The 24,146-nt window shown below is 39.9% G+C and overlaps 1 protein-coding gene across 2 annotated transcripts in view; it reads right to left on the reverse strand.

Moving 5' to 3' along the window:
* NMT2 (N-myristoyltransferase 2) overlaps nucleotides 1–24,146 on the reverse strand; it is a 56,109-nt gene that overhangs the window by 20,912 nt on the left and 11,051 nt on the right. For both annotated transcript variants that reach the window (XM_036908043.2, XM_036908042.2), the window contains exons 2-8: nucleotides 15,145–15,280; nucleotides 11,066–11,210; nucleotides 7,808–7,926; nucleotides 7,610–7,701; nucleotides 7,377–7,493; nucleotides 6,086–6,256; nucleotides 4,773–4,881 (exon numbers count right to left, since the gene is read on the reverse strand). In XM_036908043.2, the coding sequence (XP_036763938.1) occupies nucleotides 4,773–4,881; nucleotides 6,086–6,256; nucleotides 7,377–7,493; nucleotides 7,610–7,701; nucleotides 7,808–7,926; nucleotides 11,066–11,210; nucleotides 15,145–15,280 (889 nt within the window). The remainder of the gene's footprint in view (nucleotides 1–4,772; nucleotides 4,882–6,085; nucleotides 6,257–7,376; nucleotides 7,494–7,609; nucleotides 7,702–7,807; nucleotides 7,927–11,065; nucleotides 11,211–15,144; nucleotides 15,281–24,146) is intronic.

The raw sequence follows: 24,146 nt of genomic DNA on the forward strand, positions 1-24,146 counted from the left end.
GCAAAGTCAAGTCAAAACTCTTAGCAGCTCAAATGCTAGTCACCTTGAATAAACCAATGATGATAGGTATTAAAACTTATTCTTCATTCCATTTTAGGCTACCTGCATGGAATTGGGTGCTTACACAGAAGCCAGACTGCTTTAGGTGCAATAAGCTGAAACCTGGGTACCAGAGCAGGATAGCATTAGCCTGTAGGGAACATAGTGGGCTTCCTGGAAGTCTTTATTTCAACTCCCAGACAGCGGAATGTTTTCACACAGGTGAGGAGGACAGTGAGGATGAGTGGGGACTGCAGGGCTATTTCCCCTTTAGCTGTGTCCCGTGCCCCTTTCCTCGCTGTCACATGGCTTCTGTGTGCCTCTCCCTCAGTTGCTCTGGGTTTTGGCAGTCAGCCTTAGAGAGCACCGGCCAGTAAATATGAATCGTCGTGCCGACAGCATGACTTCTCCAAACGTTTTCCTGCTTCTCCATTTTCAGTGAACCCACCTTTATCCATTTCCCTTTGTTTTTGCCCCTATGGCTGTTCCTTCTTCCCAGGTCATGCAGGACCTCCTTCCTCACATTGCCTGTGGTTTTTATTTTCCTCTGTTCTGACCTTTTTCTCCTCCCTCCATGGCTTCAGAGGCATATGTTCATTGGTCTGAGCCCTGAATGTCAGCCAGTTACGACAGAGGGAAGAGAGTGTCTGACATCCTTCTGTCAGGTTGTGAGGCCCAAGAATAACAATCCTGACATTTCCAACATCTGTTTTCCTTCACTTCTTCATTATACTCTTATTAAGTTCTGCCTAAGATCAGCAATCAGTTGATTCTTGCCTGTCATTGAAAAGTACATCAATTCACAGTTACTGATTACGTGCATTTCAGAAACACACATTTGGACAAAGAACAAAAGGAACTAGAGTTTACTGTGCCTAGAGGAACATGGCTACATTCCACACAAGTCCCTTAATCAAGTTAAAATATTTACTAAAACTATGAGGCCAGCTCACTCTAATACCAAAACCAGGCAAAGACACCACAAAAAAAGAAAATTACAGACCAATATCCCTGATGAATACTGATGCAAAAATACTCAACAAAACACTAGCAAACTGAATTAAAAAATACATCAAAAAGATCATCTATCATGATCAAGTAGCATTTATTCCAGGGATGCAAGGATGGTACAACATTCGAAAATCCATCAACATCATCTATCACATCAACAAAAAGAAGGACAAAAACCACATGATCATCTCCATAGATGCTGAAAAAGCATTTAACAAAACTCAACATCCATTCATGATAAAAACTCTCAGCAAAATGGGTATAGAGGACAAGTACCTCAACATAATAAAGGCCATATATGACAAACCCACAGCCAACATTATACTTAACAGCGAGAAGCTGAAAGCTTTTCCTTTAAGATCGGGAACAAGACAAGGATGCCCACTCTCCCCACCTCTATTCAACATACTACTGGAGTTCCTAGCCACGGCAATCAGACAACACAAAGAAATAAAAGGCACCCAGATTGGCAAGGAAGAAACGAAACTGTCACTGTTTTCAGATGACATGATACTGTACATAAAAAACCCTAAAGACTCCACTCCAAAACTACTAGATCTAATATCTGAATTCAGCAAAGTTGCAGGATACAAAGTTAATATGCAGAAATCTGTGGCATTCCTATACACTAACAATGAACTAGCAGAGAGAGAAATCAGGAAAACAATTCCATTCACAGTTTCATCAAAAATAATAAAATACATAGGAATAAACCTAACCAAGGAAGTGAAAGACCTATACTCTGAAAACTACAAGACACTCATGAGAGAAATTAAAGAAGATACCAATAAATGGAAACACATCCTTTGCTCATGGATAGGAAGAATTAATATTGTCAAAATGGCCATCCTGCCTAAAGCAATCTACAGATTCAGTGCAATTGCTATCGAAATACCAAAAACATTCAACGAACTGGAGAAAATATTTCTAAAATTCACATGGAACCACAGAAGACCCCGAATAGCCAAAGCAATCCTGAGAAAGAAGAATAAAGCTGGGGGGATTATGCTCCCCAACTTCAAGCTCTACTACAAAGCCACAGTAATCAAGACAATCTGGTACTGGCACAAGAACAGACCCATCAACCAATGGAACAGACTAGAGAGCCCTGATATAAACCCAACCATATATGGTCAATTAATATATGGTAAAGAAGCCATGGACATACAATGGGGAAATGAAAACCTCTTCAACAACTGGTGTTGGCAAAACTGGACAGCTACATGCAAGAGAGTGAAAATGGATTATTGTTTAACTCCATACACAAAAGTAAACCCAAAATGGATTAAAGACATGAATGTAACTCATGAAACCATAAAACTCTTAGAAGACAACATAGGCAAAAATCTCCCGAATATAAGCATGAGCAACTTCTTCCTGAATGCATCTTCTTGAGAAAGGGAAACAAAAGCAAAAATGAACTCATGGGACTACATCAAACTAAAAACTTTCTGTAAGGCAAAGGACACCACCAGCAGAACAAAAATGCATTCTACAGTATGGGACAATATATTTGTACATGACATATCTGACAAGGGGTTAACATCTAAAATACATGAAGAACTTACACACCTCAACACCCAGAAAGCAAATAACCCAATTAACAAATGGGCAGAGGATATGAAGAGACAGTTCTCCAAAGAAGAAATTCAGATGGCCAACAGACACATGAAAAGATGCCCCACATCACTAATCATCAGGGAAATGCAAATTAAAACCACAATGAGATATCACCTCACACCAGTAAGGATGGCCAGCATCGAAAAGACTAAGAACAACAAATGCTGGTGAAGATGTGGAGAAAGGGGAACCCTCCTACACTGCTGATGGGAATGTAAGCTAGTTCAACCATTGTGGAAAGCAATATGGAGGTTCCTCAAAAAACTAAAAATAGAAATACCATTTGACCTGGGAATCCCACTCCTTGGAATTTACCCAAAGAATACAACTTCTCAGATTCAAAAAGACATATGCATTCCTATGTTTATTGCAGCACTTTTTACAATAGCTAAGATAGGGAAGCAACCCAAGTGTCCATCAGTAGATGAATGGATAAAGAAGATGTGCTTCATATACACAATGGAATACTATTCAGCCATAAGAAAGAAACAAATCCTACCATTTGCAACAACATGGATGGAGCTGGAGGACATTATGCTCAGTGAAATAAGCCAGGTGGAGAAAGACAAGTGCCAAATGATTTCCTTCATTTGTGGAGTATAACAACGAAGCCAAACTAAAGGAATAAAATAGCTGTGGACTCCGAGACTCCAAGAAGGAACTAGTGGTTACCAGAGGGTAGGGGTGTGGGAGGGCAGGTGGGGAGGGAGGGAGAAGGGAATTGAGGTGTATTATGTTTAGTACACATGGTGTGGGGGATCACGGGGAAAACAGTGTGGCTCAGAGAAGGCAAATAGTGAGTCTGTCACATCTTACTACACTGATGGACAGTGCCTGCATTGGAGTATGGGTGATGACTTGATAGTATGGGTAAATGTAGTAACCACATTGTTTTTTCATGTGAAACCTTCATACAAGTGTATGTCAATAACACCTTAATAAAAAATTTTTTTTTAATTTACTAAAACTACTTTCTAACAACCTATAAGGAAGAACAGCTCTGATGAAATCAAAACTTCAAACAGAAGACCCCATGTACGGCAGACAGATTCTAAGATGGGCCGTGGTGGTGCTGCCTCCTGGCATCCACACCCTTGTGATCACTCCTCTAGAGTGTGGGTGGGGCCTGTGAGCTGCTTTGAACCAGTGATATATGCCAACAGAGACTGGATGTCACTTTCATGAACTGATGATGTAAGGTTCTAACTTCCATCTTGCTAGCAGATTCTTTCTGTAGAATCTCGTCCCTAGTTTGATGATGCTAGCTGCCATGTTGTGAGTAGCCCTGTGGAGAATCCTGTGTGGCAAAGAACTGAGGGAGGCCTCTGGCCAGCAGCCAGCAAGGAACTAAAGCCCTGAGCCCAACTGCCTGCACAAACTCAAGCCCACCAACAGCCATGTGAACTTGGGAGTGGATCCACCCAGTCACATTTTTAGAAGAGACCCAGCACTGGCTGACACTCTGATGGCAACTTCATGAGAACCAGAGGCCTCAAGTAAGCTGCCCTTTGATTCCTGACCCACAGAACTTGGGAGATAATGAATGTGTGTTTTCAGATGCTGAGTCTATGGTAGTCTGTTACACAACAATAAGTAACTAATATATCATCCAAGCCCCAAAGAGGGTAAGACTGGTAAGCATATTTAACTTTTCCCCTATTAAGAGACAACTGTCCATGTTGGGAGTTTGCTTGTTTACAAAGATAATAATTTAATGAGACATTATTTCTTCTCCCTGGGTCTGTCCACTAAACTATATTCCTGAGTTCCACTGTGTTAAAATATCTTTGGAAGCCTGAACTTTTCTTCCATCTTCTGTAACAGACCTAAATAGTCAAAATTTCAAATGTACATGTCTCCAGTTTAATCTCATCCAACTGCAACTGAAGAACTTGAGAAGTCTTTAAAAAAAAAACCCAAACTTGTATTTTCAAATGAGCTCCCCTACTCTCTTGCCCAGCAGCTCTTTGCAGTCTTTTTAGCTACGTATTCACATCCTTAGGCATGTGAGCCAGTTTTTAAGATTCCTGCAAATACTTCTTTTCTACATTATAAGATTCTATCATTACAACTTTGAAAAATTGCAAATCATTCTTACTTACATCAGGAAGTCTGTATAGCTTCAACGTTCTCTGTAAAGTCATATTTCTACTCAAGTGAGAAAATTTCACTTCTACTAATTTCCTGGGGTTTAGTGATCGATGCCAGTATCTGGAATACAAGAAAGGTTTTAAAATCTGATTGGCTTCTAACTCTACAAGCTTTCACTCTTTGTCTTAGCTCAACTATGTCAGAAGCATTTAATGAACCCTTACATTGGGCGTGGTGCAGTGAGGATGCTGCTCTCTTCCTATGCAATTATTTTATCAGCTGTTTTTACATCTAAAATATGTCCTGCATTCCTACTTATGGTCCTAGGTACTTTGTGACCTTTTATCTCTTTCAGAAAAGAGGAATCTTAAAATTGAAAATAAGTATTAATAATACCCAGTTTGCAAGTTATTTCATGACTATCGCTGATTCTACAGAGGCAAATAAAAAAGTTTAAAAGCAGGAAAATATTCCTCCTGAATGAGCAGTCTTCCCTTTTATATAATGCACACCAAAGAAAACAACTTTTTGAGAAATTAGTTTGAATTTCTTAAAGTGATTCCAGTTTAGGTACTGGGATGACTGATTTACATTAAAATATACCTGTGCAATCTTATTCTATTTATTTATGAAAAAGTTAATAGGAGATAGTAATTTTACAGTTTTACCTTGCATATTATGTTAAACTGAAGTTTCATTTTATTTGAGTCAAAAATAGTGGAGGGAGATAAACTCTTTTTGATGCTTTACAAAAAGGTTAGTCAAGTGACCATCTGATAAACCATTTTCTCACTGGATTAACGTTTGAAAGCTTGACAAGAGCAGATGACATCATAAAAACAGTGCCTAAGCCTTCTTCTTACTCTTGTCAAATAAGTTCATTGGGGCCTTTCAACCGATGCCATTAAGCTTTTGGAGCAGTTCCTGGTTAGCACCTAGAGTGTGGTACAAAACAGTGCTCCGCATGCAAGGGAGGGAGGAAGGAAGATGCACTGCACTGGACGTTTCAAGACCACAGTGTTCTGGGTGCCCCAGGTTAGAGACAGCTCTGGCCTTTCAAATGGGAGAGACACAGAAATACAGATCCAGCTCATTAGCAGGAAGATGTGAAAAGCCTTTATCACCGAGGGGCTGTAAGGTACTGAAAGAACACTGGGTTTAGTGGTGCTTCGTTCTTGTCTCTCTCTGCTACCCACAACAACGTAATTGTGGCTAAGCCACAATTCCCAAGATCTGCGGGGAGAGTCACACTCCTGGGGACCTGGCAGGGAGGCTCCACGGGCCAGGGGAAGGTAGATGTGGGGTGAGGATGTGGTGCTGTTACCTGCACGTGGCCACTGGCTTAGGAAGAACTACTCCGGCGGTATAAACAGCCTGAAAAATCCCTTCCAGGTTCACTCTTCTAGTTATTTCTCGAATTAACACTGGGGCTACCCGTTTTGATCTCAATTTCTTATGAACACAAAGAAAGTTGATTTCAACCATCTTCTTCACACTGAGAAAGCCATCAAAAATTAGAATGTAAGATGAAAACACTTAAAAAAATAACACCCGTAAAATTTCAAAGTATAAGAAACTGAAAGACCTCCTTTAACACAATACTTAAAAATGAATTTCTATCACTTAGACATTTCACACATTGAGATTGATATACTGTTCCCCACACTTCCCCAAAATGATGCTTATAACATGAGGACATGGAGATACAAACTCCCTCATTAGGTAAATCTTAGGACTTTGGTCTTTTGTTAAGTTTTCAGTTTAGAAACTGGATTATATGTGCCTCAAAGTTTCTAAAAAAATTTTTCCTGTAATGTATACAATTATGGCAATAACTGGGTCACTCAGATGCAGTATCAAATAAGATGTTGTTAGGAATACAATACAATCCCCAGGATCCCTGAGCCGTGCCTTGACCAGCCCCAAGCTGGTGCCTTTCTGAGGTAAAGTGAAACTTCAGAGCTTCAAAGTCCATCTCCTGCTCTGGGACCAAACAGGCACGCATTTTGTTTGGCACGAGTCATTCTTTCACATCAAATGCTTTTTAGCAGCAAATAAGCTAACCCAATACACTGGAAGGTAAACAGATCTATGATGTGTTAGATCCTTGACTTTCATAGCTGTGTCTTGGACTTCCGGGGCTAGAGATCCAGAGCAAAAATGTAACATACTTAACCTATGGATTGAAAGATTTTAAAAAATTCCTCCTAAATTTTTTAAAGTGATTTTCTTATCCCAAAAATAAATATGAAATATCTGCCTATAGATTTATTCTGATACATACATATATACATGAGTATGTGTGTGTGCATATATGTACATAAAATGTATTTGTGTACATGTATGAGATGAGAGGCAGAGAGAGAAAAAGAGATATAGGTAGACAAAGATAAAGAGAGTTGCCCTTTTCTGTTGTTGTTCAAAGACCAACTTTTTAAAATTAATTGTTTTTATAGCAAAACTGATCAGAAAGTACAGGGAGTTCCCATATACACCTCGCACACATACAACCGCTATCAACAGCCTGCATCAAGCCACTTTAAAAAGCCTATTATAACAGAAGTTCTTGGAAAAGTGAGACATCAAAACTGACATGGGCAAGCTTTAATACGTACCTGTCATAAATCCTAATATTTGCTGGGATGGCACTTATGAACCCTACTAGTTTTTTGTTTGAAGATACTCTGACCCCACAGTGCCACTGAAGAAACCAGCCTGGGGGACGCAGAGCCCTGCAGCCAACGTAGGCAAGGAAAACAGGCACCAGTTAGTGTTCAGAATAGAGGGACGCACACACGTGTCAACCCAGCCACCCCCACCCACAGCACATGTGGCTGGCAAGACTCACCACAACAGGAACTCGGGCGAGTAGTCAAACCGGAACATGTTGTCATCGTCCTCCACATAATTCTCATTTAACAACGTGTATAACTCCTTGAGCTACAAGACCAAACAAGTGTCCTATCTATGGTGCTCAGAACCAGCTCAGAAGCCAAAAAAAAAAAATTTGTGTGAACCCAGGTGTTGAACTGAAGGTGTTACTTACCACTTCAGCATTACCCAAATCCAAAGTGTCCCACATAAAACCCTGTGGCAAGGAATATGGCTCCTGGCGCACATTGTCTTTATCTGCTTCAATTGCACCATGAGATGTTATTACTTCATCTGGAGAGAGAGAAAAAGTCAAGAAGAAACAAAAAGAATATTCAATTGCAAAGCATTCTGATGATCCCAAATGGTCTGTTACATTAAACAAAATAATCTTTTGGGCCCTTGGGTTTAATGTAATCTTTAAAACATGCTACTGTTTCAGCCACCTCTGGAGTGAAACACCTCTGGGTTTCAGACATGTCTGGGTAGCGAGGTCACAGGGGAGAATCACTGTTATCACAGATTATTAATGCAGCACAACTGTAGACAATGTAAGTTTGAGGACAGCCTAAGGGATGTAAATTTTGCATCTGGCATTTCAACAAACTGGGCAGAAAGGGCTGCAGTGACCTCCACCCCCTCCCAGCAAAATTTAAAATTAATTTCAGGACTGTCCACTTTTCTCAACCAGGACTGCTGTCTGTGCAGGTCAAGTCATCAATGTTTCTAGTGATTTCCACAAAGATGGCCTTTTCTGATTCCTTCTCCACAGCTTCCCAAGGTGATTGGGATAAACCCAGGTTCCTGACCTTGGCCTTGGCACAGCCACCCTGCCCTGCTCCCCAGGCTCCCGTCACCCGCACCTCCCGCAGGCTGGCCCCAGCTCAGGGCCAGCTTGGGGCTCTCCTCTGCTCTCAAGGCCCTTGTCCCCTTCGCATGGCCCTGCTTGTCATGTGGCTGGCCACCTGCATTTTTTCAGGTATGAGCTCACACATTAATTTTTTCAAATCTTTCCCTGACTACAGCTTTTCCCTGCCTGGAATATGTCCTCTCTACCGTCTACCTGGCCACCATTTATCCTACTTTTCCACCACTGCTTCCCCAGTACCCCACCCAAGGGCTGGAGGGTAATAATAGACACTCAATGAATGTCTGCTAAATACTACTTGGCCATAAAAAGAGAATGAAATCTTGCCATTTTTAACAACATGGATGAACCTTCAGTGCATTATGCTAAGTGAAATAAAGTCAGAAAGAGAAAGATAAACACAGCATGATTTCACTTAAATGTGGCATTATAAAAAAATGAAAAACAAAAAATAACTTACAGATATAAAGAACAGACTGGTGGTTGTCAGAGGTAAGGGGTGCGAGGTGAGTGAAATGGGTGAAGGTGATCAAAAGGTACAAACTTCCAGTTACAAGATAAATAAGTCCTGGGGGTGTAACGTACAGCATGTGACTAATAATGCTGTACTGCAACTTTGAAAGTTGCTAAGAGAGTTGATCTTTAAAGTTTTGATCACAAGAAAAAAATCCTGTAACTGCATAGTGATGGATGTTAACTAGATTTATTGTAGTGATCATTTCACAAGATATACACATACTGAGTCACTGTGCTATACACCAGAAACTAATATAATGTATGCCAGTTATATCTCAATTAAATGAACAAATGAATGAATAAATCCAGAAAGGAAAAAAAACCCAATATCTGCTGAATAGATGACCCTGGTACAGGTTCTCCCCATCACAGACCTTTTTACAACGTGGAAGTCACAGGGCTTGTACCACTCCAAGGGGACTCTTGTTCTCTTTCTGATCCCTGCCTTTATACTGGCACTTACCTCTACTCTACCAGCTCATCTCCATATGAATACCTTAGTCTTCCTCGAGTCACCCCAGGAGCCCGACTTCCAGCTGCTCCCTTAGGGTCCCTGTCCCTCTGGATCTTTGCTCAAGGACTTGCTAGCAGCACGTGAGAGGACCAGCCCCTCCCACAGGAACGAACAGCTGGATGTGTTTACTTAAGTGCGACACTGCTCTGGAACAAAGAGAGAGGTGGTCTCCCCAACCTCAAGTTCCCTCTTCCCCACTAACCTGGGTGTTGCCTTAACTGAGATGCAGATGGCTATTCTGGGAACTGGCGAATCCTGCCAGGATTTAGGGGAGGGGTCAAAACTTGGTGAGCACCTGTCCTAGCTCCTGAAGAGGTACCTTGGAGTCAGGTGCCAGCTAGAGGTGGCTCTCTTGTCCCCAGGGCAGCCTGCCAACAGAGTTCAATTGAACCCAGTGCATTCAGATCAATAAATCTACATCCCTGTAAATAACGTTCATACAATTTGATGTCTTCTGAAATCCTGTAAACTCATTCTAGAGAGTCTTCCTCCACTACCAAACACATTTTCTCGAGCCTGAAAAAGTTTTACTTTTTTCTTTCACACTTAGAAGCTCATGCTTTTTAAGCTGCTTGGGGTGGGCGTAGGTGGGAGGTGAGGGGGTAACTTCAAAAAAGTCTGGAAAGTCATTATTTGAAGGCACAGGGAGGACTGTTTCATGATTTATGTGATAAAATTGATTATTTGTATGTTATTGGTTATTAAGAGTTTCAGGTGGCAATTAATCCTTTATATTATACAGCTTCTGGAAACCTGAATAACCAAAAAATAAAAACATAGAAATAATTATATGATCTATTTTCACATAAACATAATACAAAGCAGTGGGTTTAGCTTGTCAGACATTTACATAAACATTTTTGTGGCTCTTAAAGCATCATCTCTTTTTGAATAATGTGAAAGAACGTGAAAGAGGAACAATTAAATGATGCTGACAGACACTTAAGTGGTAAAAGTCTCAGTGAGATGTGACAAGTAGGCAAAACTCTGAGGATGAGGCCTGCGTGACCCAAGGTCCTTACAAAGGCCTTCATGTGGTGTCCCAATACCCTTTTTATACTGGAATGTTATGGAGCTGGTAATATTTAACACTGCTGGCAAGTGTTCCAAATCTTACAGCACAAAATTTTCTATTTCAGTGATTTAATAGGGAAAATTTTCTGTGTCTTTTGGCATAACTGACATGTGAGATTGCTAAAAATTTATGTATAGGAAAAACAACTCTGAAGCTCAGAAGCAAAAAAGAAAGGGTGAGGGAGACTCCCTCTTTTATATATATTTTTAATACACTAATGTTTTGAGTGTGGGGAACTGGATTTATTACAGGGATAGGAATTAGACTAAAATTGTTGTCCCTGAAAGCCTATGTCACTACCCAATATTTTTAAGAAAAACAACACTTCGGTGTAAATTTCTAATCTAATCACATGTATAAACAAATTATACAAGTGAAGTAAAGTCTCTTTTGTAGTTGTTTTGTTTGTTGTTAACCCAGCTTTGTATTTTGAAGGGGGGAAAAAGGGAGAAAAGCTTACTTAATTTGGGTACTGGCTGTGTGTCCCAAAACTGGTATCTGTGCTTGGTGGCCTCATCAATATTCCTGGCAGGGCCCTGGCATGCGGATAACAGCTCCATTGCTCTCTGGATATCCTGCAACTTCTGCATTGGGATGGTGGGATTCTGTAACAGCAAAGACATAAAGTCACATAACATGGGGAGGCTGCCGCCACTCCAGGCCCTCAGGCAGATCCCGTAAATCTGCCTGGGAGACGATGACACAGGAAGACGAACAGTCCTCCTCTGTGCCTGGTCAGGGCCTTGGGCTCAAGTATGCTAGCCTATAAAATAGGAGCAAACACATCAGGTTAAAGATACAAAACTCTTTGGTTTTATTAGGGATCTGATAGTTTGGGGAGTTTCAGGTAAATCGGGCCACCCTTTGCTTCAGCTTCTCACCCATCTGCAAATGGTCTTCACCATTACTCACTGGGCAGAGCAGCAGAAAGGGGTGGCATGCAACACATGCATCACTGTCACACAGCAGCCAGCCAGCTACCTGCCTTGGTTCATTGTTAGGGGTGGAGCTCTGCAGCAGCAATTGGGAGACAAATGAAATAACCTCTAGAATGGAAACAAGGCAGACAAGAGAATTTTTAGCTCATTAATAAAAAGGAAGAAAGAAAGAAATCTGAATTTAGTGCTGAGCTGGGAAGGAAGTCTATCAAGAACAGAAACCTCTAAGAATGCCTTCCTCCCAGATCACAGCCTGCCTTCCCCTGAGACCTGATGCCCTCCAGAGACAAACCTTCCAATGAGAACAAGCAGTTTCCCCCATGAATTCAGACCCTCAGCACCCAGAACTATTCTCTCTACCCAAGTGTGGAAACCAACCTCCTTTCAAATAAAACGTAATCTCAGTCTGTAAAATTGAAAATACCTTTGAATTCTAAAGTTCTTTCCTCAAAGCAATATTCCTGTCATCTCTGAAGATGGCCCAGCAATTTTTTGGGAAAACACCTCAAATAATATAATACTACATGGCAAATGAGACTATATCTGAAATGACAGTACATAGGAGTGAACAAAGAAACCCCTGAGTTTTTTCACTATGCAAAATGCTAAGTTTTAGGATTGTGATGCCACACAAAGAATGCTCTTCACGTGGTTCAAGAGTGGTTAGCAGGAATTCCAGGGCCCTCTGGTTTTCCTATATGAGAAACCACCGTTGGTACCAAGGGAAGGTACCACTGCCCCTCAATGGTTTATAAACAGCAGCTCTAGACCCAGCTCAACTTTGAATCTGATGTCTGTGCTCTTGAGGAAATCCTTTCACCTGGGAAGCGTACCCATTTGACACAGTACAAAATGGCTTTCTTTCATATAGACGGTCCTGTGGTTGCTCTACTCACTGGGTTTCCTGAGGATTCTTGCCATGAAAATGATTCAAGGACGAAGTACTAGAGCCTAACTAGAGGCACATTAAAGTCTTCACGTCTCCACTTATAAATTTAAGGACTATCACACATTTTATAGGCTTTTATTTTATATTTTGATAGAGGTATAAATCATAAGGGTCATATGTCTCAGGTACACATACTAATTTAACAAATTATTGTTTATAATTTATTGTATTTTTAGATTTCTCTTACTTGGGTCTCATTTGAATCTCAACATGAAAGTAACTGATTCTTAGCAAGATGACATTTACATCCATTTGAACCCTCAACAAACCAATCTATTAGAAGACCTGCAGCTTAAATAAGAACTGAGAGTACAGTGTATTTCAACTAATAATGCTTGAATGGGCATCCATTTATCTTTAAAAAGGCAAAGTAGAACCCAGTGTCACAAAAATGTACTTACAGTGCCTGCACTGATTTTTTCATGGTAATTCTTCTTTCCTGATATTTGAATTAAACCCTCTATCACTAACATACCAAGCTCAAGTTATCTGGCAACCAATACGAATCAGCATCTTTGTTCCAAAAGAGCCAGTGGTATCCTAACTCCAAGAAGAAGCCCTATCTACTCAGCCTTATCAGGTTCACTGGCAGTCTTTACATAAAATGACTATTCATGAAATATTTGTATCTGAAATCTCACTATTTAAATACTTTCCTAAAGCAGATTCAAGTGAGCATAATTTTCAAATCCATGTTGACAAAGCAGTAAGGAAACTCATCTAAGATAAATTCTTAAACCTCTCCATTCACCTCCCAAAGTGAAAACCACTTGGGAGAAATGTTTGTGTTAGGAAAGGTGAGAATGTATTTCAACCCTGTATTAGCTTCCCACTATTATGTTCCTTAGGTGAGAGTCAGGCACACCTCTTTTCCTCCATATCTGCTCCTTGTGGAATACTAAGTATCAGCTGTACTCTTTCCCCATTATTTTCCAAATGTAATACCCTGGAAAAAATGTCTAAGTCCTCTACCACTGAGAAGTCTGTAAGAATCCAGAGATTTCATTCTGGTTCTTGAGTGTAGACCATAATATTCTCTAAGCACAATCCAGTATCACCCACAGTGCCATCTAGGGCTGCCTTCAGCTTGAGGGAAAGGAGCCCGTTTTAAAAAATGTGATGGAGAAAAGCCCATATTTGAATGATTATGACTTATTCTCAGTTAAAAAAGAAAAGAACTCCTTTACTCTATAATGCTAACAGTTCTCCTGCCTTGGCTAGCTCTGATTACTTATAAGTGGTCAGAGCAAGTGGAGTAAGAGCTCAAGGTCATTGGGCTCAGAGAAGGGCAGAAGCTGGAAGCCATGGTGGAAGCAGTATAACTGCACATATATAACACCGCACTTATCCAATAAAGCAACACTTAGAAGTGGAAAAAACACCTTGCAAGTTTATGGGGTATCTTGCATGAGACACCTTGGAAATTATGCATGGGTAGAACACTTGCTACCCTAAAACCCAGTAGAAAAGCTAGAGGGAAAGACTTCATTTTCTTCTCACCCCACAAGGGCAGTTAGGGAAACCTGGAGCAAGTGACTTTCCTCTCAATGGTTCCTGGTCTTTATGTAAAACAGGTAATAACAAAAACTGCCTGCCAGACTCACTTCAGGCAATACAATGTAAAATTTATATAAGAAATCTAAACCCCACAGAACTTGTGTGGTGGTGATAACTGCTGTATATATAGTGCTTTATAATATACAAACTATTTAATAAAATGATCTAACTCTAACCTCCTAATAACCCTGTGCTGGGGAGAAGGCACCACCCCCATTCTGCAGATGAGGACATGGGTGCACACATGGTGCAAAGGCACACAGCTTGTGAGCAGGACCGAGCCTGGGTCTCCCACCTGGCATCCTGAGCCCTTTCCCTTACACCACATACCACTCGTGACAAGTTATTTGGAGCTACAAACTTCAAAAATCATTATTTCATTGTACTTCTTATTCTACCTCTTTTTGCTATGAGTTTCCTGTATTAAGAGGGCCCTGTGCTTTCCTGGGCTCAGCACACAAGGCCTGTGTTTATTGCCAGGGGGACTGGGTTGGCCCCACAGAAAGATGCCTGCCATCTGTGCCACCAGACACACAGGAGGCCAGCATTCTGCCCACTCAGGGCTCAGCTGGACAACTTCTGGTTTGGTCTCAAATGGTTGTTTCTGCAGGGGGATCATTAATAGCTATTTGGCAATGAAATTAAGAAGAGCCACTGCAGACTGGCCGGATTCAGAGTCATGGTAGAACTTACCCAGAGCTGCTCCTGCTGAGATCTGCTGCAAGATGGTGGTGTGCTATTCAGGTAATTAGATAGACACCCAGAAAAATTAAAATGGAATGTCTTCTGAACTGAAATAATCAAATATTGAGCATAACTTCAAAAAAAACCTAAAAGCTCACACTGACTTTCCTCTCTGACTACAACCCACATAGTAATTTGCTGAGAAAGGAGAAAATGTAGGCAGAATCCATATATACAAAGAGCACAGCATGCCAGTTTCAGGAAGGCTGCAAATACCCTCCAGTTACCAGTGCCACTCAGGGCCCAGTCACAACAAACCAGAGCTACACTGCTGGTGCACAGGACACTAAGGGCGCAAACCCACTCACATGCACGAGGACCACATGGGGGAACACCAAACAGGGGTCTCACTTTTGAAGGATGCTGAATTTTAATCTCCTGGGAGTCAGACGCAGAGTCCGATTTGGTGCCTCTGGAATTTGGTTTCTCCTTTTTTCTCTTCTGTTTCTTCTTTTTCTTTTTGGCACCCAAGTCCCCTCCAGGACTCCTGTTACAAAATGCAGAGGGTAAAACAAGAAAAATTTATTATATAAAATTAATCACTTAGAAAACATATCATACATGGGAAGAAAAAACTATGTTAGGATGTATAATGTAATGATTTATAAGAGATATCAATCTATTTGCTCATTGAGATGACCCAATATGTACTACTTGTATAGATTTTGTTTTTGATCAAGGTTCCTGCCCCACAGCTCCTAAAACCCTTGGAATTTCCTAAGTGATGAGAGCTTAAAGTTGTCTTACCTTATGTGAATGAGGTGACAAAGGGTGACAAAGCCCTCAGGATGGGGCTGATTGCCAGAAGCCAACCATGTGATTAGAGGGCTCGGACTTTCAGTCCCATTCACTGGCCTCCAGAGAGGAGAGCAGCAGGGGTCTGGACAAAGAGTTAATCAGTCTTGTCTAGGTAGTGACTCCTCCATTAAAACCCAAAACTTCTGGAGAGTTTCCAGTTGGACCTGTGGGGACTTGGGGAGAGTGGAAGCTGCCTGCCCTTCCCGCATGCCTTGCCCCATGCATCTCTTCTATCTGGCTGTTCCTGAGTCACATCCTTTAACAATCAACTGGTGATCCAGTAGACATAAGTTCTGTGAGCCACTCTACCAACTTAATAGAACCCAGGGAACCTCTGATTTACAGCCTGTCAGGCAGAAGCACAGGTGACAGCCTGGACTTGAATTAGCATCTGAAGTCCAAGGAGTGGGTCACAGGACCCTCCAGTCAGTAGCTGGTGGGTCAGAAACACAGGTAACAACTGTGCTTTTGCCTGGCATCTTGAAGTGGGAGGGCAGGGAGTGGCTTGGAGGCAGTCTTATAGGACTGACCCCTATCTGTAGAATCTGATGCTATCTCTGGGTAGACAGTGTCAGAATTGAGTTGAATTCTCAGATGCTCTGCTAGAGTCGGTGAACTGCTTTGTATTGTGTGGGAAAGCCCTACCCCACCCCAATGTTGGAATTGGGTCCAGAAACCCAAAATAGGATGTAAGTGGAAAATGGAATTTAGTCACATTAGGAGGTTAATAGAACAGGTAACTCAGAAGAATTATTAGTCTATACTCGCCCATATTGCAGAGTGTATTATATTTATTTAAGCAGGAAAAGTATAGATACACACCATATTTTATAAATGGAGTCAAACAACTTTCACCACTATCACTGTTCCACTAATCTAGTTTTTAGTCAGCCTTTAATGGAAGAGATAAATGTTGTAAAACATCTCTGGGGTAAAACAAACCATTAATTTTGACACAACAGAATCAAAGAAGTGCTTCTCTGCAGAGGGGGGAAGTTTTTCTAATAAAGATTTTTATTAGATTAACAATAAAAAACTCTAAGTGAAAAAAAATTCACTGGTAAAACATTTCTGTTTGGAACCCTTGTCATCTTAATGGCTGTCATCTGCTGAAGGAGTAAGAGACATAAGGAGATTTAAGTCTTCCAGCTATTTGGGCCCACTCTACCACCATATTCTCAGAAGGTAAATTAAAATTTAGAGTCAGAAAGTATTGCATTATTGCCTGATGTAGGGAAAAGTGATGGAAACAACTGGTTCCACGCTATTATTCTCAATTAGCTTTGCTTGTCCCTCCCTATTTTCTTAGATTTTCACCTAATTATCAAATACATATTCATCACCAAAGTCATTAATATATATGCTAACAGCCTTATAACATTGTCCTTCAAAGGCAATCAATAGATTTTCTGGTATACATTCCTCTAAAACTATCTTTCTTCTCTAAACATGCTTTCATTTTTACTATGAATAAGTTTTAAACAAAAACCGAATCTTAAACATACCATTTTGAAATTCCTTTTTGTTTTTTTCTCCCACCATTTAATAATGTATCTTGGATATACTGAGCAATCATATACTGAGCTACCTCATTTCTTTTTAGCAACTGGATAGCATTCTATCATGCAAATATATCATATTTTATTTAACTATTATTATACTAAAAATGTAGCTGCAAAAAAATTCTGGTAATTACATCTTTGTGCATTCATGCCAGTATAAAAGGGGGAAATGCTAGGTTAAAGGACATGTAGATGTTTAGTTTTAGTAGATAATTAAATATGAAGAAGTAATATAAAATAAAAGGAGTCATATTAAATATGGCACCAATTTCCACTCCACCAATAGTAAGACAGTTTCCTGTTCTGTACATAAGTAGCTTGGAAGTCACCACTCTATCCTAACAGACTAAAAAATCAACAGTTCTCCTTGAATCTGTAAGAGAAGCGAGGACACAGGGCTGCTGCCCCCAAGACTGGAGAGACAGAGACGTGATTACAGGGAGTTGTGGCTTCCCAGAGCAGAGACTTAGGAGTGGAAACCCAAGGCTCAGGTAAGAAACCTGACTGTAGTTAGTGAGGTGCTGGAGGCTGGGTGTGGACACATCGACTGGAATGCTCCAGGGGGACCCAGCCATAGGGGACTCCCACACTTTGTGAGCTTTACCTCCAGGAGCCAAATCAGACCCCCATAGTGAATACTGGGGAAAATTCCCCCCTGCTTCAGGAAGTGGGAGAGGAAGAGGAATTCTGAAGTTCTTCAAAGTACTCTGTTCCCCTTAACCAGGTGGGCCCTGGGGGGAGACTAGCCTACCAAGGCCTAACCTGCTGGGTGCTATCAGAGCCTAACTGATGAGCTGAGAGGAATGTATGAGCTCACAGTCCAGAGAGGCACTGGCTCCCCAAGGACTGGGACCTGACAGGACACTACAGTACATTCCCTGCACACCTAGCCACACCATCACTAAAGGCCTGTGTACAGCAGCTCCTTTTACTCAGTACATCATGTCTGGCTATCAAGAAAATATTACACGGCATACTAAAAGCCAAAACCACAGCTGGAAAAGATGGCAAGCGTCAGAACCAGACATGGCAGAGATGTTAGAATTATAAGACCAGGAATTTAAAACAACTATATTAATATACTAAGGATTCTGATGAAGTAGAACAGCATGTAAGGAAAGGTGATGTAAGTAGAGAGATGGAAATCCCAAGGAAGAACCAAAAAGAAATGACAGAGATAAAAAACGCTGTAACAGAAATGAAGAAAGCCTTTGACAGACTTATGAGTAGACAGGACATAGCTGAGGAAAGAAGATTTGAGTTGGAAGATACAGCAGTGGGAACCGTAAGAGAAACTCCAATCTGAAATGCAAAGAAAGCAGAAACTCAAAAACAAAACAGAATATCCAAAGACTGGGGACAGCTACAAGGTGTGATAGTGTAATACAGAAGAAAAACTAGAGAAGGAAGAGAGGAAATATTTGAAACAATAATGACGAAGGATTTCCTCAAATTAATGCCTGGCGCCAAACCAGAGATCCAGGACATTCAGGGAACACCAAGCAAGGTAACTGCCAAAAAAGATTATACCTTGGCTCATAATTTTCAAACTACAGAAAATCAAAGATAAGGAAAAAAATCCTGAAAGAACCCAGAGGGAAAAAAATGCCTTACCTATTAAGGAAGAACAGTAAATAAGGATGTCAATTTCCCTACTTCTTTGCCTGCACAGAAATATTACCATTCTTTTTCAACCCTGACAGTCTTAAAGGTAGAAAAAAATCTCATTGTAAATTCTTCTGTATTTAATCAAGAGTGAGGCTACACATCTTTTCATATGTTTATTGGCCATTTATATTTTTCCATGAATTGCTCATTCATATCCTTTTTCTATTAGGTGTATTTAAAAAAAATTATCTGTAGGTGTTCTTTATAAAAGCATGGATAGAACCTATCAGTTATTAAGCATTTTTACTTTGGGTACTTTAATCTCATTTAATCCTTGCAACAGCCCTATGAAATACATACTACTTTATGCTTATATTACCTTGCTGACTTGTTGTCTGTTATTTAGATGGCAAATGCTTTACCCAGTTTATTTTTTAGCTTTCAGCTTTATTTATGGTATCTTTTCCTATATACACATTTAAAAGTTTTATGGAGTCTAATATTTAAAATATGTCTCTTGTGGCTTCTTGGCTTTTAAATCTTGCTTAGAAAGGCCTTCCCCGATTCAAAACTACATAAATATCCTATATTTTTTTCTCTATTAATTCTATGACTTTGGGGGAAAATGTTTAGCTTCCTAATTCACTTAGAATAAAAGTTGTACCATGTGAAGTACTGTGTCCTTATTTGTAAGAAATACATAGCAAGTACAGGAGGCCCCATTCCAACATAACTTGTCATTACTGGGGTCAGACCATACAGCTCAAAGACTGACAAGAGATGCCAGCGTGCCGGATTGTTGGGTGTGATTCCATGGTGAGCTCTCTTTTGCCAGCTACTGCTCCAGGTGCAGGCAATTTAAAAACAAGTCTGAAATTTCTTTATAAGAGGTGGGGTCTCTTCCCCTTCCCTTGAATCTGGGTAGGCCAGTCGCTTGTTCTTAATGGGGCAGAAGTGACACTATGTGACTTCTGAGGCTAGGTCACAAAAGCCCATGAAGTTCCCAACCCGCTCTCTTAAGATGCTCATTCTGGGGGCAGCCAGGAAGTTATAAGAGGTCCAATTGCCCTTTGACCACTGGGCTGGTAGACAGTTCATCTGAACCCCACGCTGTGGACAGCACCCACAGGAGGGTCCCTCTCGGGTGATCAGCTCGCTCATGTCTGCAGGAGGCCACATCTGGCTGCAACTGCGCTGCACAAGAGACCCAAAGTGAGAAGATGCTTTGCCAACTTCCTTGCCCACAGAATCTGCAAGCATAAAGTGACCATTGTTTTATGTCACTAGTTTTGTGACGATTTGTTATGCAGCAATAAAAACTGGAATAGAAATTTGGAGTGGTGGCCCCCACCTGCATGCAGTGCGGGCAGGAGACAAACCTTTGCTGACTTAGGCTACAGAATTGTGGGGTTGTTTTTCCCACTTAATACTTCCCACTTGAAGTATCCTCACTGATACAAAGTGCTAGCCATATCCCCCAATATCTAGGTCATAAAGGAACTCCTCCTTCCATCAGTTATTCATCTATTAAAATCATAAACTTTTAAATTTAAAATGGATAATTCAGTCCTCTGTAAAGTCAAAAAATGACAGGTATGTTCAACAGGGACAAAAACTGTTTAAGAGGAAAGTCCTTGAGCTATAGATTCACAGTTCCCTGTTGGTAATACTAAAATAGAAAGTAGTGCTCCTTTTTGGGGATACATTAAGACTCTGCCAAATGGTGCCCTGGTGGTCTAAAAACAGTAAGGCATTCCCACCTCAAAATGAGCAGTTTATTTGAATCAAATTTGAGTAGAATCATATTTATACTATTGCAATGTGTATATTTAAAATCATCTGGCAGTTAAGGACTCTCATAAATATCTGACTAGCAATTGGGCTTAAACAAACGTATCACAGCTCCTCACTGGAGCTAGAAATATGCCACTGCTAAGTATGGTTTTGTACATTCTCTGACTCTGGAGTCTGAATATTTTAGGCTTTCCTCCCCCAGTGTTTCCACGGCTGGCACCTTGTAGAGTAGTGAGCGTGCTGCACTGTGATTGTGTGATTTGTGAGCGCATTTGTGTCAGTGTGGGGAGTACAGAAGAAAGCGTTTTCTATTTGCATCCCTAAGGGACAAATGCTTCAATGCATGACACTAGTAGAGTTTTATAACAAATGCTTGTTGAATGAGGAAATAATTCTGGAACTTGAGGTGGCACCAACCACATATTGCTGAGTAGTAAAATATCTCTGAAAGCTGCAATTCTCCTTGTGTGGATGGTAAAGCCAATTATCACGTATTTACTGAACATCCTCTATGTGATCTGCATGTGCTGGGTGTGGGGGTTGGTGGGCAGCGGGGAGTGGTGGTGGTAACTAAAGGCATCAAGGACACGCCCTTGACTTTACAACCCTGGAATTAGCCCTCTCCTGCCTCAATCCTTTCATTGCTGCTCATTAAGACACACAAAGACTGAAAGTGAATGGATGCAAAAAGATATTCCATGCAAACTGAAAGGAAAAGGAGTTAGGGTAGCAATATGTGTATCAGATACAAGAGACTTTAAAAAAGGCCATAACAGGAGACAAAGAAGGACATTACATAGAGTTAAAGGGATCAATCCAACAAGAGCATGTAACAACTGTAAATATTAATGCACCCAATACAGATGGACCTAAATATATTAACAGACATGAATTATTAACAAATTAAACAAACATAAAGGGAGAAATTGACAGTACTACAATTATTACTAGGGGACTTAACTATTTTATTTCCATCAATAGAACATCCAGCAGATAATTAATACAGAAGCACTGGCCTTAAACCACTCAATAGACTAGATGGACTTAACAGATACAGACATAATATTCCATCCCAAAACAGCAGAATAAAAATATGGTAAAAGTTATATGATCATCTCAGTAGATGCAGAAAAAGCATTTGACAAAATTTCACATCCATTTATGATAAAAATTCTCAAAAAAGTGTATAAAATGAGTGTACCTTGATAAAATAAAGGCCATATATAACAAAACCACAGCTAACATCATACTCAATGGTGAAAAGTTGAAAGCTTTCCCTCTAAGATCAGAAACAAGGATGCACACTCTTGCCACTTTAATTCAACACAGTATTGGAGGTCCCAGACACAGAAATTAGGCCAGAAAAGGAAATAAAAGGCATTCAAATTGGGAAAGAAGTAAAATTGCCACTATTCAAGAATGACATGGTATTACATATAGAATACTCTAAAGTCTCCACCTAAACACTATTAGAATAAATTAATTCAGTAAAGTTGTAGGATACAAAATCAATATACAGACACCTATTGCATTTCTGCATACTAATAACAAACTAGCAGAAAGAAAAATTAAGAAAACAATCCCATCTGTAATTGCATCAAAAAGAATAAAATAACTAGGAATAAAATGAACCAAGGAGGTAAAAGACCTATAAGTTAATCACTGAAAGACACTGATGAAAGACGCTGAAAACAACACTGGTAAGATATACCACGCTCATGAGTTGGAAGAATCAATATTGTTAAAATGTCCATACTACCTAAAGCAATCTACAGATTCAAGGCAAAATACCAATGTCATTTTTCAAGGATCTAGAATGAATAATCCTAAAATTTGTATGGAACCACAAAAGACACCAAATAGCCAAAGCAGTCTTGAGAAAGAAGAACAAACCTGGAGGCATCATATGCCCTGATGTGAAACTATACTACAAAGCTATAGTAATCAAAACAACATGGTATAACACAAAAATGGACAGATAGATGAGACAAAATGGAGATCCTAGAAATAAATCCACAAATATTTGATCAAATAATTTATGACAAATAAGGCTAGAATGCACAATGAGGAAAAGACAGTAGATCTTTTTCATCTTTAATAAATGGTATCTTCAATAAATGGTATTTGGAAAACTGAACAGCTATATGCAAAAGAATGAAACTTGATCACTGTCTTATACCACATAAAAAATAAACTGAAAATGGATTAAAGACAAATAGAAGACCTGAACCTACAGAAGAAAACATAAGCAGTAAGGTCTTTGTCACTGTTCTTAGCAATATATTTGGAATCTGTCTCCTCAAGCAAGAACAACAAAAATGAAAATAAACAAGCTGGGACTACATCAAATTAAAGAGCTTTTGCACAGAAAAGGAAACTATCAACAAAACAAAAAGGCAACCTACTAGAGGAAAGAAGACATTCACAAAAAAATATACAATAAGGGATTAATATCCAAAATACATAAAGAACTCTAAAAACTCAGTATTTAAAAACCCAAAAAATCTGATTAAAAAATGAACAGAGATCTGAACAGACATTTCTCCAAAGAAGACATACAAATGCCAACAGGTACATGAAAATGCTCAACATCATTAACCATCAAGAAAATGCAAAGCAAAACCACCATGAGATAATACCTCACACTTGTCAGAATGGCTATTACAAAAAAGACGAGAAATAGCTAGTGTTAGTGAAGATGTGAAGAAAAGGGAATTATGGCACACTGTTAGTGGGGACGTAAACTGGTGCAGATACTATGGAAAACGATATGGAAGTTTCTCAAAAATTTCAAAACAGAAATACCATATCAGCAATTCCCCTTCTGGGTATTTATCTGAAAAGCAAAACAAAACAAAAACACTAATCTGCACCCCTAGGTTCATAGCAGCATTATTTACAACAGCCAAGAGATGGGAACAACCTAAGTGCCTACTGAAAATGGGTAAAGAAGATGTGATATGTAGACATACAATGAAATATCAGCCATAAAAAGAATGAAATCTTGCCATTCGCAACAATATGGATGGACCTAGAGGGCATGATGTTAAATGAAATAAGACAGAGAAAGACAAACACTATGATTTCATTTTATATGTGGAATCTAACAAAACAAAACCAACCAAGAAACAAACAAAATAAAAGAGAAACAGACTCATAGATACAGAGAACAAACTGATGGTTGCCAGATGGGAGGGAGTGGCGGATGGACGAAATAGGTGAAGAGGATTAAGAGGCACAATCTTCCAGTTATAAAATAAGTAAGACATGGGAATGCAATGTACAGCACAGGAAGTATAATCAATAACACTGTAAAAACTTTGCATGGTGAAGGGCAGTAACTAGGCTTACAGCAGTGGTCATTTTGTAATGCATGTAAGTATCAAATCACTATGTTGTACATGAATGAGTCTTCAATAAAAAAAGGAATAAATATGAAGACAATTACTGGAAATAATAATCACAATGCTTTTGTAAGTAAGACATTTAAAAATTACAACAGAGCTCAAGAGCAGACGAACAGATCAATGAAATAGAACAGACAGAGCAGTAATAACCCATGGTATACAGGAACATGATATATGACAATTA

The sequence above is a fragment of the Manis pentadactyla genome, chromosome 3, assembly GCF_030020395.1.
Source record: "Manis pentadactyla isolate mManPen7 chromosome 3, mManPen7.hap1, whole genome shotgun sequence".
NCBI lineage: Eukaryota > Metazoa > Chordata > Mammalia > Pholidota > Manidae > Manis > Manis pentadactyla.